The 17,396-nt window shown below is 48.1% G+C and overlaps 1 protein-coding gene across 1 annotated transcript in view; it reads right to left on the reverse strand.

The window, feature by feature from the left end:
- Window positions 1-3,297: 3,297 nt before the first annotated feature.
- TEKT5 (tektin 5) overlaps window positions 3,298-17,396 on the reverse strand; it is a 51,364-nt gene continuing 37,265 nt past the window's right edge. Inside the window, exons 6-7 of the mRNA XM_055561713.1 lie at window positions 6,612-6,766; window positions 3,298-3,562 (exon numbers count right to left, since the gene is read on the reverse strand). Coding sequence (XP_055417688.1) covers window positions 3,346-3,562; window positions 6,612-6,766 — 372 coding nt within the window. The 3' untranslated portion in view covers window positions 3,298-3,345. The remainder of the gene's footprint in view (window positions 3,563-6,611; window positions 6,767-17,396) is intronic.

Below are 17,396 nucleotides of genomic sequence, written 5' to 3' on the forward strand. Positions count from 1 at the left end.
GAAGAGATAAGAAAGCCTTCTTCAGCGATCAATGCAAAGAAATAGAGGAAAACAATAGAATGGGAAAGACTAGGGATCTCTTCAAGAAAATCAGAGATACCAAAGGAATATTTCATGCAAAGATGGGCTGGATAAAGGACAGAAATGGCATGGACCTAACAGAAGCAGAAGATATTAAGAAGAGATGGCAAGAATACACAGAAGAACTGTACAAAAAAGATCTTCATGACCCAGATAATCACAATGGTGTGATCACTGACCTAGAGCCAGACATCCTGGAATGTGAAGTCAAGTGGGCCTTAGAAAGCATCACTACGAACAAAGCTAGTGGAGGTGATGGAATTCCAGTGGAGCTACTCCAAATCCTGAAAGATGATGCTGTGAAAGTGCTGCACTCAATATGCCAGCACATTTGGAAAACTCAGCAGTGGCCACAGGACTGGAAAAGGTCAGTTTTCATTCCAATCCCAAAGAAAGGCAATGCCAAAGAATGCTCAAACTACTGCGCAATTGCACTCATCTCACATGCTAGTAAAGTAATGCTCAAAATTCTCCAAGCCAGGCTTCAGCAATATGTGAACCGTGAACTTCCTGATGTTCAAACTGGTTTTATAAAAGGCAGAGGAACCAGACATCAAATTGCCAACATCCGCTGGATCATGGAAAAAGCAAGAGAGTTCCAGAAAAACATCTATTTCTGCTTTATTGACTATGCCAAAGCCTTTGACTGTGGGCATCACAATAAACTGTGGAAAATTCTGAAAGAGATGGGAATACCAGACCACCTGATCTGCCTTTTGAGAAATTTGTATGCAGGTCAGGAAGCAACAGCTAGAACTGGACATGGAACAACAGACTGGTTCCAAATAAGAAAAGGAGTTCATCAAGGCTGTATAGTCACCCTGTTTATTTAACTTATATGCAGAGTACATCATGAGAAACGCTGGACTGGAAGAAACACGAGCTGGAATCAAGATTGCCGGGAGAAATATCAATAACCTCAGATATGCAGATGACACCACCCTTATGGCAGAAAGTGAAGAGGAACTCAAAAGCCTCTTGATGAAAGTGAAAGTGGAGAGTGAAAAAGTTGGCTTAAAGCTCAACATTCAGAAAACAAAGATCATGGCATCCGGTCCCATCACTTCATGGGAAATAGATGGGGAAACAGTGGAAACAGTATCAGACTTTATTTTTCTGGGCTCCAAAATCACTACAGATGGTGACTGCAGCCATGAAATTAAAAGACGCTTACTCCTTGGAAGGAAGGTTATGACCAACCTAGATAGCATATTCAAAAGCAGAGACATTACTTTGCCAACAAAGGTCCATCTAGTCAAGGCTATGGTTTTTCCAGTAGTCATGTATGGATGTGAGAGTTGGACTGTGAAGAAGGCTGAGCGCCGAAGAATTGATGCTTTTGAACTGTGGTGTTGGAGAAGACTCTTGAGAGTCCCTTGCACTGTGAGGAGATCCAACCAGTCCATTCTGAAGGAGATCAGCCCTGGGATTTCTTTGGAGGGAATGATGCTAAAGCTGAAACTCCAGTACTTTGGCTACCTCATGCGAAGAGTTGACTCATTGGAAAAGACTCTGATGCTGGGAGGGATTGGGGGCAGGAGGAGAAGGGGACGACAGAGGATGAGATGGCTGGATGGCATCACTGACTCGATGGACGTGAGTCTGGGTGAACTCCGGGAGTTGGTGATGGACAGGGAGGCCTGGCGTGCTGCGATTCATGGGGTCGCAAAGAGTCGGACACAACTGAGCGACTGATCTGATCTGATCTGAATGTTACTTCTTAGTTTTAACAAATGAACCATAACAAACAGTTCCAACAGTTATTAGGGGGCGAAGGATGAAGGGTACACGGAAATTCTCCACCTTGTCTTTGAGACTTTTCTAAGAACCTAAACATATTGCACAATTTAAAAGTCTATTTTAAAAAGCATTTCTTCCTGATTGAAGAGGAACACATGTTCACTGTAGATGATTAAAATATAAACAAATAAGAAACCAGCAGTTACTTACTGCTGATTTTGTTAACATTCAAGTGTATTTCAATGCCATCTTATTCTGCAATTTTTTTTTTTACTTGAACTATAGTTAGTTGGCTCAGTGGTAAAGAATCTGCCTGCCAAGCAGGAGACCCAGGTTTGATCCCCGGAGAAGAAAATGACAACCCATTCCAGTAATCTTGCCTGGGAAGTCCCATGGACAGGGGAGCCTGGTGGGCTACAGTCCACGGGGTCTCAAAGAGTCAGACACAACTTAGTAACTTTGTGACTCCATGGACTGTAGCCCATCTTCCTCTGTCCAGGGAATTCTCCAGGCAAGAATACTGGAGTGGGTTGCCATTCCCTTCTCCAGGGGATCTTCCTGACCCAGGGCTTGAACCCAGGTCTCCTGCACTGCACGCAGATTCTTTACCATCTGAGCCACCAGGGGAGGCCCAAACAACAATACTCTATTACAATAATGTAATGGATTATAGATAATTATACGGTGAAAGTGAAGTCACTCAATCGTGTCTGACTCTTTGCGACCCCATGGACTGTAGCCTACCAGGCTCCTCCCTCCATGGGATTTTCCAGGCAAGAGTACTGGAGTGGGCTGCCATTTCCTTCTCCAGGAGATCTTCCCAACCCAGGGATTGAACCCAGGTTTCCTGCATTGTAGGCAGATGCTTTACCATCTGAGCCACCAGGGAAGTCAGTTATATGGTAACAATACTCTATTACAAAATAAAAGTAAATAAATAAGTAAACTTATCTATTAAGGGCAGGATTCAAACCCAGGACTTCTGGCTCCAGTTCCTAATTTTTTTTGCACCGCCCCACATGGCTGACAGTCACCTCCACCTTGGACCAACCTTGTTTTATAGAAACAAGCTCAGTCTGGGAACTTGTACAAGGCCCCTCGGCTCCTAAGTCACAGCTGGCCTCGGGACTCCTAGCTCTGATGTCCAGTCTTTGGACACCATGGTCTATGCTGTGCTCCTTAACAGACAAACAGGTTTTTAAAAACGCAGCCTCTTCCGTTCCTGGGGAGGCTGACAACCTCACAACATTCGGTCCCCGAGGGGTCACAGCACGTCTCCACCCTGGGATCCATCAAGAGGCCGGTTCCGCAGCAAGGAACAAGCTCCCAGGTCTCTGGTTTGGGCACATTTATTTTGGCTCTTTACATATATATATATACATATTATTTTTTTTTTTCATGATAGGAGGAAAGGGAGAAAAATGACACTTTCTTTTATTTTTGTTTTTCTGCCTTTGCAAATTGTGTTATGTAAGGAGCGTGCGTGGAGCGGGGCGGGGTAGGGGTGGGGGGAAGGGGGCAGGCTCAAGGGCAGATGCCCATGCACGGGGTGCTGGGGAAGGTCTTCCTCATCGCCATGCACTTCTCCTTGTCGATGCACAGGGTGTTGGCCTTGATGGCCAGTTCGTGCTCCAGCCGGCACTTGGTCATGACCAACAGCTGCAGCGTGTCCCGGGTCTCCCGCAGCCTCAGCTTGAGGGTCTGCAGGGTGTCGTCGATGGTGAACACCTCATTCACCAGCCTGGGGAGAGAGCAGAGGGGAAGGTGGGTTCGGCCAGCCGGAGGCCATAGGTGCCTCTCCCATGTGCCAGGCACTGGGGGACTCAGAGAGCCAGGTGGGTGGGGCTCAGCCAGCAGGAAAGACAGAGGCGCACAGGCAGGCGGGTGAACACCCCGTAGAATTGCTGAGGACGGTGAGCACAAGGCGAGACACAGACGGGGTGTTCAGGAAAACAAGCCAGTGGTTCCTCACTTAAGCACAGACTTAAGACAGGACCCACAAGAACCAAAAGTGAAGTGAAGTACAAGCCGCTCAGTCATGTCTGACTCTTGGCAACCCCATGGACTATACAGTTCATGGAGTTCTCCAGGCCAGAATACTAGAGTGGGTAGCCTTTCCCTTCTCCAGGGGATCTTCCAACCCAGGTCTCCCACATTGCAGGCGGATTCTTTACCAGCTGAGCCACCAGGGAAACCCAAGAATACAGAAGTGGGTAGCCTATCCCTTCTCCAGGGGATCTCCCTGACCCAAGAATTGAACCAGGGTCTCCTGAATGGCAGGCGGATTCTTTACCAGCTAAGCTACCAGAGAAGTATAAACAGACACTCAAATCTTTGCACAAATACTCGTGTGGCACTAATGAAAAGTCAGTGAAAGTGTTAGCTCCTCAGTTGTGTCTGACTCTTGCAACTGCATGGACTATAGCCTGCCAGGCTCGTCTGTCCATGGAATTCTCCAGGCAAGAATACTGGTGTGGGTAGCTATTCCCTTCTTTAGGGTATCTTCCCTACCCAGGGATTGAATCCAGGTCTCCTGCATTGCAGGCAAATCCTTTACCGTCTGAGCCATCAGGGAAGCCCGCGGCACAAATAACAAGAGTCAAAAGGTCAAAACAACCCAAATGTCCATCGAAAGATGAATGGATGCACAAAATAAGCTCTGTCCCCACATGAGGATATTATTCAGATGTAATGAAAAGGAATGCGAAGAACGGACTTTTTGGAAAAGACTCTGATGCTGGGAAGATTGAAGGCAGGAGAAGAAGGGGACAACAGAGGACAAGATGGTTGGAGGGCATCACTGACTTGATGGACATGAGTTTGAGCAAGCTCCAGGAGCTGGTGATGGACAGAGAAGCCTGGCGTGGTGCAGTTCATGGGGTCCCAAAGAGCTGGGCATGACTGAGTGACTGAACCGAACTGAACTGAACTGAATGAAAAGGAATGAAGTGCTGATATGTACTACAACATGGATGGACCTTGAAGACATGATGCTGAGTGAAAGATACCAGACACCATGTCTGGACCCCAGTACCTGTGAATGTGATGCTTTTTGGAAGAAGGATTTTTGTGGATGGAATTGAGTTAAGGATCTTGAGATGAAATTATCCTCCATTAAGTGTGCTGTGCTCAGTCAGTCCTGTCTGACTCTGTGTGACCCCATGGACTGTAGCCTGCCAGGCTCCTCTGTCCATGGGATTCTCCCAGAATACTGGAATGTGTTGCCCTGCCCTCCTCCAGGGGATCTTCCCGACCCAGGGATCAAACCCGGATCTCCCGCATTACAGGCAGATTATTTACTGTCTGAGCCACCAGGGATGGACCCTAAATCCAATGACTGATCTCCTTATAAGAGAAAGGAGGGGGAAATTTGAAACACAGACACACACAGGGAGGAAGGCCATGTGAGGATGGAGGCAGATGCAATGATGCAGCTACAAGCCAAGGGCTGCCAGCCACCACCAGGAGCCAGGAGAGGGGCCGGGTGAAGGCACACTCTCAGAACCCCCACAGAGAATCAACCCTGTTGATACTCTGATTTCTGAGATTTGGCCTTTGCAAGTTTTAGAGGAGAAATCCTGTTGTTTTAAGCCACCCAGCTTGTGGTCATTTGTCACTGCAGCCTTGGGTCATGAACACACCTGGTGAGCTGTGATGGTAGGTTGGTTGTGGGGCTGGGACCCACCTGGAGGTGGGGAGAGAGACAGCGCTCAGAACTGGAGGACATGCTGCTGGGAGGACCCGGGTTGATATCAGGGTGAGCTTCCCCGTGACAAGCCTGAGCTAGAGAGAGGTGACAGCAGCAGCCTGGAGACCCTTCTTTCCTTAGGGCTCTCTCAGCCAGCGCTGTCCAGCAGAATTTTCAGCAGCGATGGAGATAGTCCGTTCCACGCCTCCAGCCACACACAGCTCCTGAGCACTTGATATGCAGTTTGTGCAAGTAAGAACCTGAATTTTATTCCCGGGCAGTGACCAAGGCTGTAGAAACCTCAGCGCATGGCACCACTCAGCATTTTCTCTCTGAATATTTTTCTTCCTCCTCTTTACTCCTCCAGCTCTGTTTGCCCCATTATCTCAGCTCAGAAGGAAGACAAGCCACTGAGGTGTGGGGGGAGCCTGTCACATGGCCACAGAGAATGAAGACAGTGTCCTGAGCTTGGAGGGAACAGAGCAGTCAAGCGAGCAACTGCAAGTCACACAGCAGGTCACAGGAAAAACACTCCCCAAGTCCAGTGGCCATTTCCTTCTTTGCCTGATCATCGTGCCATCCCAAATCCCCACCCCTAGACTCACACACCCTGGGCCTGCAGTGAGCTTTGTGCCCCTCTCCCGTCAACAGAAGCAGCTCCTCCTTAGCTAAGTGGGACGGGCAGGATTGGGCTGTTCCGAGGGCTCGCAGGTGAGAATTTCACAGAAAGGGCGCTGGAGGATGGGTGAGGTGTGGGCTGGGCGCCTCTTTCACAGGAGCCTGGAGGGGGTGGGGTGGCGGAGGTGGAGCGATCAAAGGGCAAGGACCACGCCTCCGGGCTGGGCGTCACCCTCTCATTGGCTTGGAGAGTTCCCGGAGCAGAACAGGCCTACAAAACCGTCCTCACTTAGATGAGAAGGCGGCAGCGCAGAGGGGTAGCCTCCATTGGTGGGGAAACTGCGAAGGGCATCCTCAGAGCCCCAGGCCCCCAGTGCCCTGTGCAGTCGTAGACCCCGGTCTCCTGATGGGTGGAGAGTCCATTTTCCAGCTCCCGAGACCTGCCCCTCCCCTGCCGGCCCTCCACCCCCACCCCGCGACTCACTTGAACTGGGGGCTGTCCCTGCACAGCTCCACGTTGGGGCGCCGGGTCCGGCACTCCAGCCTCGTCTGCGCCACCTTCAGCGGGCACTCCTTGGCCATGATGGACCTTTCCAGCAGCATGATGGTGTTCTCCGTCTGGAAGATCTCCTGCAGCGTCTGCGGGGAACATTTGCGCGATCAGAAGGAACCTGAACTTGCACTTGTGTGCTTAGTCGCTCGGTCGTGCCTGACTCTTTGCCACCCCATAGATCGCAACCCGCCAGGCTCTTCTGTCCATGGGGATTCTCCAGGCAAGAATACTGAAGGGGGTTGCCATGCCCTCCTCCAGGGAAATCTTCCCAACCCAGGGATCGAACCCAGGTCTCTCGCATTGCAGGCAGATTCTTCACCCTCTGAGCCACCAGGGAAGAACTTGCACTTAACCAACCATAAGTACCCCCCAGAACAGAGTGTACTAAAGGTATGACACGCCACGGTGTATAAAACGTCCGTGCTCTTCCCTGTCATCTCCCGCAGCTCTAGATCTATGTATGAGCAGTTCTAGTTTTCATGGTGCCCTTCACCTGCGAGAAGGTTCTTTAGAGGTGGACTGCGCTGACACCCCTCCCAGACTTGTCAGGGCCCAATGGGGAGGTAACGGCAACCCACTCCAGTATTCTTGACCGGGAAATCCCCTGGACAGAGGAGCCTCGAGAGGAGCCTCGCAGGCTACTGTCCCTGGGGCCGCAAAGGAGTTGGACACGACTCAGTGACTCAACAACAACAAATAGCGCGATGACGTGTGCTCTGTTCCGGACAAGCCTGGGATGGTACCCTGCCACAGTGTCCCTCAACATCCTTCCTTCGATTAATCTATGGGCCTGTCTGTCTCCCTCCCTAGCATGTGAGCTCCAAGAGGTCAGGTGCTTTGCTTTATCCATTGCTGCATCCCCTCCACCCATCGCCAGGCACAGAGCTTAGTGCAGAGTGAGGGCTGTCAGATAAAATACCGCACACCCAGTTACATGTGAATTTCAGATCCACAACAAAGCATTTTTAGTACAGTAAGTCCAATTTGTTCCTAAGTCCAACAAGGTTAGCCTAGATACCCAATTAACACAATTGGTGATATAGTACTGTACTATAATAGGTTTATAATACTTTTCACACAAATAATAGATAAAAAAATAAAACATTTTTACTCTTACAGTACAGTACCTTGAAACTACAGTACTACAAGTACTACAGCTGCCATACAGGGGCTGGCATCAAGTGAACAGGCAAGAAGAATTACTGACTCGAGGAAGCAGAGGAGGTGGGAGATGGTAGAGCCCAAGGATCGTCAGTAATGGGAGACAGTGTGTGCATAGTCGCTTAGTCATGTCTGATTCTTTTCAACCCTTTGTACTGTAGCCCACCAAGCTTCTCTGTCCATGGGATTTTCCAGGCAAGAATACTGGAGTGGGCTGCCATTTCCTCCTCCAGGGGATCTTCCTGACCCAGGAAGGCAAGCTGCAATTTCACTCACTCCTGATGTTAATGCAATGCACGTTCACATCTTTGAAAGTTCACAACTTGAAAGTTCATATGTAGGGGATTTACTGATATGTCCCAACTATTGCATAACACATACTTACACTAGAAAGTTGTTTGCTGTTGATCTGAAATTCAAGTTGAACTGGACATCCTGCATTCTTATTTGTTAAATATGGCAACTCTACTCATAGTAGGAACTCAATAAACATCCATTGAATGAACGAATGAATCACGGTGGGACCTCGAAGTCTAGATTTTTAGTTAGTTCCCCAAGGGTCCTTATGCACACTGAAGTTTTGGACCAGTGTGCCCTGAAATTTATATGGTCCTGTCACAGATTTTAATATGCAGAGAACTGTTACATGTGAGTATACCAGTGCTCCCGAATGCGGTGGGGACTGTCTCACTTTTAGGGACTTTATAATCATATTATTTTTCTCTTTGACATGAGCGCTGAACAACTGATGCTTTTAAACTGTGGTGTTCGAGAAGACTCCTGAGAGTCCTTTGGACTGCAAGGAGATTAAACCAGTCCATCCTAAAGGAAATCAGTCCTGAATATTCATTGGAAGGACTGATGCTGAAGCTGAAACTCCAATACTTTGGCCACCTGATGCAAAGAACTGGCTCACTGGAAAAGACCCTGATGCTGGAAAAGATTGAAGGCAGGAGGAGAAGGGGACGACAGGATGAGATGGTTGGATGGCATCACCGACTCTTTGGACATGAATTTGAGCAAGCTCCTGGAGTTGGTGATGGACAGGGAAGCCTGGCGTGCTGCAGTCCATGGGGTCGAAAAGAGTCGTACATGACTGAGCGACTAAACTGAACTGAACTGAACTCATGAAATACTCACAAATCATAACATGACTTTTTTACCTGGGTTGGGGCCGTATTTTATGGGCAACAAGAAATTGCTTAAAAGAGTTTTTTTTTCCCCAAAGAAGTAAAGTCCTGGCTTCCCTATTACCTTAACACGTTATTGACTGGAGACATATTAATATATCTTTTATCACCCAAACATTATTGACTGGAGATGTATCAATACGTTTTTAGACAGTGATACAGTTAACATCACTGCGTGAAGTTGTTAGAACTTAAAGTTGATCAAAGATTCATTATCCAACTTCTGTCATTATCATTCACATTTTGCTCCCTCAGGGGTTTTTGATCCAACCTTATTGAGAAACCTATATGCAGGTCAGGAAGCAACAGTTAGAACTGGACATGGAATAACAGACTGGTTCCAAATAGGAAAAGGAGTACGTCAAGGCTGTATATTTTCACCCTGATTATTTAACTTCTATGCAGAGTACATCATGAGAAACACTGGGCTGGAAGAAGCACAAGCTGGAATCAAGATTGCCAGGAGAAATATCAATAACCTCAGACATGCAGATGACACCACCCTTATGGCAGAAAGTGAAGAGGAACTAAAAAACTTCTTGATGAAAGTGAAAGAGGAGAGTGAAAAAGTTGGCTTAAAGCTCAACATTCAGAAAACAAAGATCATGGCATCTGGTCCCATCACTTCATGGCAAATAGATGGGGAAACAGTGGAAACAGTGTCAGACTTTATTTTGGGGGGCTCCAAAATCACTGCAGATGCTGACTGCAGCCATGAAATTAAAAGATGCTTACTCCTTGGAAGAAAAGTTATGACCAACCTAGATAGCATATTCAAAAGCAGAGACATTACTTTGCCAACAAAGGTCCATCTAGTCAAGGCTATGGTTTTTCCAGTAGTCATGTATGGATGTGAGAGTTGGACTGTGAAGAAGGCTGAGCGCCGAAGAATTGATGCTTTTGAACTGTGGTGTTGGAGAAGACTCTTGAGAGTCCCTTGGACTGCAAGGAGATCCAACCAGTCCATTCTGAAGGAGATCAGCCCTGGGATTTCTTTGGAAGGAATGATGCTAAAGCTGAAACTCCAGTACTTTGGCTACCTCATGCGAAGAGTTGACTCATTGGAAAAGACTCTGATGCTGGGAGGGATTGGGGGCAGGAGGAGAAGGGGACGACAGAGGATGAGATGGCTGGATGGCATCACTGACTCGATGGAAGTGAGTCTGAGTGAACTCCGAGAGTTGGTGATGGACAGGGAGGCCTGGCGTGCTGCGATTCATGGGGTCGCAAAGAGTCAGACATGACTGGGCGACTGAACTGAACTATGTATATTATAAATGCAAGTTTATTACCAAAAATTTTCAAAAGTGATGCATTACAAAATTTTGAGTAAAGAAGTATTTTTCATTTAATTTTATGCAGATACTTTTTCTGATTGTCTGAGCAACACATATACCAGTATCTTAGAAGATGACAGTTCTTCAGATTATAATTCTGATTCAGATGATGTGAATATTAGACCAAAAAAAAAGACAAAAAATCTTAGTGATGGATTCTGAAATGGAAAGTGAAAATGAAACTCATGGTGCTGGAGAAGACTTTACAGGTGTGGCTTCTCAGGTGGCACAGTGATAAAGAATCCACCTGCCAACGCGGGAGACACAAAAGACACAGATTCAGTCCTTGGGTCAATAAGATCCCCTGGAGGAGGTCATGGCAGCCCACTCCAGTATTCTTGCCTGGGAAATCCCATGGACTGAGGAGCCTGGTGGGCTACATTCCATAGGGTCGTAAAGAGTCGGACACGACTGAGCGACTTAGCGCGCACACACACAGGGGAAACTACTGAATATAATAACCCACAGAGTGTTAGTGAAATAACAGGAATTAATTTTGGCCAGCCAAAATAAAAATCGCTGGCCACAGGCACTACTTTCTGGAAAAACCACTCAGCATGCCCTGGTCAATAATGAATTTGCATGCGGCTTAGTCACTCAGTCGCATCCAACTCTTTGCGACCCTATGAGCAGTAGCCTGCCAGGCTCCTCTGTCCATGGATTCTCCAGGCAAGAATACTGGGATGGGTTGCCATGCCCTCCCCCTCCAGGGGATTTTCCCCACCCAGGGATCAAACCCGAGTTTCCTGTGTCTCCTGCTATGGCAGGTGGGTTCTTTACCATTGAGTCACCTGGGAAACCCTACCTTATGGGGGGAAAAAAAAAAGCCCACAAAGAGAACACATCTCTGTTTCAAGAGAACAAAAGGATGCCCTTTTCCTACTTGGGATGAGACAGAGGCAGAGTTATCTGAGGGTGGGGTAGGAGGGGTGCTACACTGCCTCTTTCAAATCCCACCAAGGAGGGAGACTGGCCCCTCACTGGTCCTCAGTGGGCCACCCAGACCAGAGCAATGCCAACCAGAGGCTGGTTAAACGCTATCCCATAAGAATGTTCCGTGCCCAGCATGGGAAGGTTCACTCCACTGAGTGGGGTGAACAGCTCCTTAGAAGCCCAGGGGATTTTTCTCAGAAACTTACCCTTTGGATATGCAGGTATGCAAAGCTCAGAGAGCACGCCCAACACACTGTAGATGAAAACAGGTCCTTCCAACCCAGGTGGCTCAGTGGTAAAGAATCCACCTGCCAAGCAGGAGGAGTTTTGGCAGGCAGGTTCTTTACTACTGAGCCACCTGGGAAGCCCCATTATGCTTCATTACAGGATACTGAACACAGTTCCCTGTGCTGTATAGGAGATCCTTGTTGTTTATTTTATATATAGAAGTGTGTGGACCCTCAACTCACACCACCAAAGTGAAAGTGTTAATAGCTCAGTGGTGTCCGTCTCTTTGCGACCCCATGGACTATAGCCCACCAGGCTCCTCTGTCCATGGAATTCTCCAGGCAAGAGTACTGGAGTGGGTAGCCATTCCCTCCCCCAGGGGATCTTCTTGACCCAGAGATCAAACCTGGTCTGCATTGCAGGCAGATTTTTTTTTACTGTCTGAGCCACCAGGGAAGCGTGTATCTGCTCATCCCAAACTCCTCATTTATCCCTCCCACCCCCTTCCCCCTTTGGTAACCATGTTTGTTTTCCATGTTTTTGAGTCAGTTTTGTAAATATGTTGATTTGTATCATAGTTTAGATTCCATGGATAAGTGCCATTATAGGGTATTTGTCTTTCTCTTTCTCATTTACTTTACTTAGTGTGATAATCTTCTCTAGATCCACCCATGTTGCTGCAAATGGCATTATTTCATTGTTTTTTGTGGCTGAGTAGCATTCCATTCACCCCACTCCAGCACTCTTGCCTGGAAAATCCCATGGACGGAGGAGCCTGGTAGGCTGCAGTCCATGGGGTCGCTAAGAGTCGGACACGACTGAGTGGCTGACTTCCCTTTCACTTTTCACTTTCCTGCATTGGAGAAGGAAATGGCAACCCACTCCAGTGTTCTTGCCTGGAGGATCTCAGGGACGGGGGAGCCTGGTGGGCTGCCGTCTATGGGGTCGCACAGAGTTGGACATGACTGAAGCGACTTAGCAGCACCAGCATTCCATTATATACCACATGTTCTCCCTATTCATCTATCCATGGACCTTTAGGTCATTTCCATGTCTTGGCTTTTGTGAATAGTGCCACTATGAACATTGGACTGCATGTATCTTTTTGAATTAGAGTTTTCTCCAGGAATGGGATTGTTGGATCATATGGTAACTCTATTTTTAGTTTTTTGAAAAACCTCCATACTGTTTTTCCACAATGGCTGCACGAATTTACATTCCCACCAACAGTGTAGAAGGGTTCCCTTTTATCTACACCCTCTCCAGCATTTATTTTCTGTAGATTTTCTTTGATGATGAAAAGGCCTATCTCTTGACTCTAGTGAAAGGGCGGACATTCATTCACATGCTCATTCATTTCTTCATTCACTCACTAATTTATGGATTCACTGATTCACTCTTTGACTTAACTGTGGATGAGGCACCTATTGGGTGCTAAGCACTGTTGTAGGTAGTGGACACAGCAGTGCACAAAACAGGTAGAAAACACCATCTTCAAGGAGTTACATTCTAGTACAGCGGTCCCCAGCCTTTTTGGCACCAGAGAAAAGTTTCATGGAAGACAGGCTTTCCATGGACCAATGAGGCAGAGTATGGTTTCAGGAGGATTCAAGAGCATTACATCTATTGTGCACTTTATTTCTATTATTATTACATCAGTTCCACCTCAGATCATCCAGCATTAGATCCCCCAGAGGTTGGGGACCCCTGTTCTAGTGGATTATTTGCCCACTTCTTTAGGCAAGATTTATTAAGCACCTGGGCTTCCCAGATGGTGCTAGTGGTAAGGGACCTGCCTGCCAATGCAGGAGATGTGGATTCAATCCTTGGGTCAGGAAGATCCCCTGGAGGAGGGCATGGCAACCCACTCCAGTATTCTTGCCTGGAGAATCCCATGGACAGAGGAGTCTGGTGGGCTGCAGTCCTTGGAGTTGCAAAGAGTCGGACACAACTGAAGTGACTAAGCACGCACACACATTTAGCACGCATAAGCCCTTACTACAACTGCAACCGTCTTTGTGCTGTGCTAAGTTGATTCAGCCGTGTTTGACTCTTTGCAACCCTATGGACTGTAGCCCGCCAGGCTCCTCTGTCCATGGGATTCTCCAGGCAAGAATATGGGCGTGAGGTGTCGTGCCCTCCTCCAGGGGGTCTTCCTGATCCAAGGATTGAACCCATGTCTCTTCGTTTCCTGCAGGCAGCTGGGTTCTTTACCACTAGTAGCATCACCTGGGAAGTGAGCATCTTTACCATCACAGAAGTTCAAGTTCCTCTCTCCCTGTTAACAACACAAACTTGGATGCCTTTAGTGTGCAGGATATTGGTGGGAGATGCCATCACCAGGCGGCATACAGTACATTTCAGCTTTCTGGGAACTCTCATGTGAGCCCAGCAGTGAGGCAGGAAGACAGCAGCTCCCAGGGAAAACTAAAGCGTACTAATTGTTTTTCAAACCTGAGGACCACTTCCAGGGGCATGAGGCCAGTCTGTCCTGGCACAGCCTCCCAACACTTGCTCATCTCCCTTGATTGGCAAAGAGCAGCTGGGGGATCCAGAGACTTCTGCAGGCAACAGGCTCCAGTTACATGCTAACAAGCCTGCTCTGCTTTCGTAATATGTATCTTTCTCAGTGTCAGAATCTTTGTGACCCTATGGGCTGTAGCCCTCTAGGCTCTGTCTATGGCATTCTCCAGGCAAGAATACTGGAGTGGGTTGCCATGCCCTCTTCCAAGGGATCTTCCCGACACAGGGATCAAAACCCACATCTCTTATGTCTCCGGCATTGGCAGGTGGGTTCTTCACCACTTGTGCCACCTGGGAAACTGAGCTACTCTCTACTCCTGGCAAATGCTGTTGGTTTTCCATCCATAGAATAATATAATTACATTTTACGACTTGAATGAAACATGTAAAGTGAGTAACAGCCCAGGTGGCGGGGCGGGGGTAGGGGGGCAGGCAGGTAAAATCAGGAAGGGTGACGGTGAAGGAGGGTGCTGAGGGGCACTGTGAAGCCCCTTGCCCCCCGTCTCCTCCTCGGGGCTGGCTTTTGGCGGCGTGGTGGGGCAGCTGGAACCGACTCTTGCTTTTTCCCCATGCCACCACCCCTTCCCACCCCACCCCACCCCCTAGCATTTCTTGAACAGGCCTGCCTGTGGATTTTCCAGAACAGAAGGGGTTTTCGAGAATTGGCTATTCTAGAACCCACTGATGACTCACACCCAAGGCAAATCTGCCCAGGCGGGTCTAAACTCTTCCGAGAGAATGTTCCCCCAAACCTCCTGTCCAGCCTCCATCTCTCACAGCCAGGGTCCTCTTCAATGGAAGGGAGAAAAAAGATACACACACACTCCTTCTTGGGGGCAGCCCCTGACACCTACCACAGTCCTGCCAACCTGTGCACCTCCAAAAGCCCTGGGGGCAGTGACTCAGCTTCCAGAAGTTTGAGGAATGTGACCCCCAAGAGACAGGAGGCAGAGACCACGTGGGCTGACCAGAAGCAGGGGCTGGAGACAGAACAGCCTTGGCCTTCAGGCTTAGCAGGAAGCTAAGGTGCCAAGACTGAGCTCTGGTCCCAAGACCCCAAATTCCATGATGTCCCCCAAGGAGAAGAGCTTGGAGTCCGAGAGGGTGATCCACATATCCCAGCATGTCCACTCCTGGTCTATACTATATACACTGAAGGAGCCCAAGACCATTCTGGAACATACGTGTCAAGGAGGTTCAGTGAGCTGGCAACACGCAGCTGCCTGTGACCACAGAGACGGACACGTAAAAATTGGTAAATGAGCAGGTGGAGGATTCTGGCAGCCCATAGATGGATTAACCTCACATCCATAGGAACGATGCAAGGTGAGGAAACTGGGAAACAGAATGAGCTATTTGATACAATCCCTTTTGAGAGAAGTAAAGATCCATGCACAAGCAATGGCAATCCACGTTTTTTATAAGAACACATTTAAACGGGTGGCAGAGGAGGAGTGGTTAGGTTGCATCACCGACTCAATGGACATGAATTTGAGCAAACTTGGGAGATAGTGAAGGACAGAGGAGCCTGGTGTGCTGCAGTCCATGGGGCTGCAAAGAGTCAAACACCACTGAGAGACTGAACAACATTTAAATCAATAGGTCAACATTCTTTAAAGAGGTCATATTCATTCATTCATTCAAATAGTCCCTGAGGGCAAGGTCATCTATGGGAGAATAGGAGTTACCTTGAAGTTTAGGGATAAAAGGGTATAAACAAGGAAATGAGGGGCTTTGTACAAACACATGTGCCAGGAGCCAAGACGTATAATAAACTTACCTCTCTTCCCCAGGATCAAAAGAGGAGAAAAAAATCCCCATAATCCTATCAGAGCTAAGGTTTCCTTTTAAAATAACTTTTCTAAGGGAGAAATTCTATTAAAGACAAAATGCTATCTAATTGTAATGCGTGTTAATTCTTGCATTTGTTTGCCCATTCGCATTATCCGGACAGTTTTTTAAACTGCAGTTGTCTGCCCCCCTCCACCAGAGGTTCAGATTTCATTGGCCCGGGATGCAGTGGGTGTCAAAAGGTTTTAGGAACTCCCTACAGGTGCAGCCAGAGTCGGGAAACACTGATGCAGGTGATAGAGATGTGCAAATGCTCAAGAGTCCCAAGGGGAAGGAGATGGCTTGAGGACTCTGGTTAGGGACTTGGCGGTGCAACTCAAGACTGTCCATCTTGGCAGGAAAACCCCAAGTGGAGTCACGGGAGTAATTTCATTCCTTGAAGATATTTTTGGAGATGTGCATGTGGGTGACCTGGGCACCATGGGCTTGGGTTTCCAGCCAGGAGCCTGGGGGAAAAGAGGCTGCCTCATCACAGGGTTTTCAAGTTTCTGGGGGAAATTTGATGTCAGCAATTGGAAATCCTGGTGCTCAGCCCAGAGCTGTGCCCTTGTCCCGCACTGTGGTCACCTAGGCAATCCAGACCCCAGCCTAGGCAGGCAGGAAGCTCAGAGCACAGGCAGCCTTGCCGGGCAAGTCTGTACATGCTCTGCAGCTCAGAATCGTTCAGACCCAAGGCGCCTGTAATACGCATGTGGGCACGCATGCGCACGCGCGCGCGCGCACACACACACACACACACACACACACACACACACACACACGGAATGAGTGTCTCGAACACCTTCACCACCCTCTGCAGGGGGAAGAAGATAGAGGTGTTTGAGGCATTCAATTACCCACTCACCCACCACCTGCCCATGGAGCTGGTGCATGTCACAATCCACATCTAGCCCAGCATGCTCCCACCACAGGGCCTTTGCATTTGCATTGTTCCCACTGCCAGGGACGCTCCTTCCCCAGATCTCCACATGGCTCATTCCCTCATGCCCTTCTGGTTATGGCTAAAATGCCCAGAAGACCTCTGTCTGATCATTTCCTTTAAACTTACAACCCCCAAACCGGCCAGCACTCCCAGTTGTTCAAATTCTGCTTTCTTTTCTCTATAGTCCTTATACCTTCTGACATACTGTGCTTTATTCATTAAAGAGCCTCTTGATGAGGGTAAAAGAGGAGAGTGAAAGAGCTGGCTTAAAAGTCAACATTCGAAAAACAAAGATCATGGCATCCTGTCCCATCACTTCATGGCAAATAGATGGGGAAACAATGGAAACAGTCCTTATTTTCTTGGGCTCCAAAATCACTGTGGATGGTGACTGCAGCCATGAAATTAAAAGATCCTTGCTCCTCGGAAGAAAAGCTATGACAAACCTAGACAGCATATTAAAAAGCAGAGATAACACTTTGCAGACAAAGGTCCATATAGTCAAAGCTGTGGTTTTCCCAGTAGTCATGTACATATTTAGACCACGAGTCATGTGAGAGTTGGACCATAA

Source organism: Bubalus kerabau, chromosome 23 (genome assembly GCF_029407905.1).
Source record: "Bubalus kerabau isolate K-KA32 ecotype Philippines breed swamp buffalo chromosome 23, PCC_UOA_SB_1v2, whole genome shotgun sequence".
NCBI classification, from domain to species: Eukaryota; Metazoa; Chordata; class Mammalia; order Artiodactyla; family Bovidae; genus Bubalus; species Bubalus kerabau.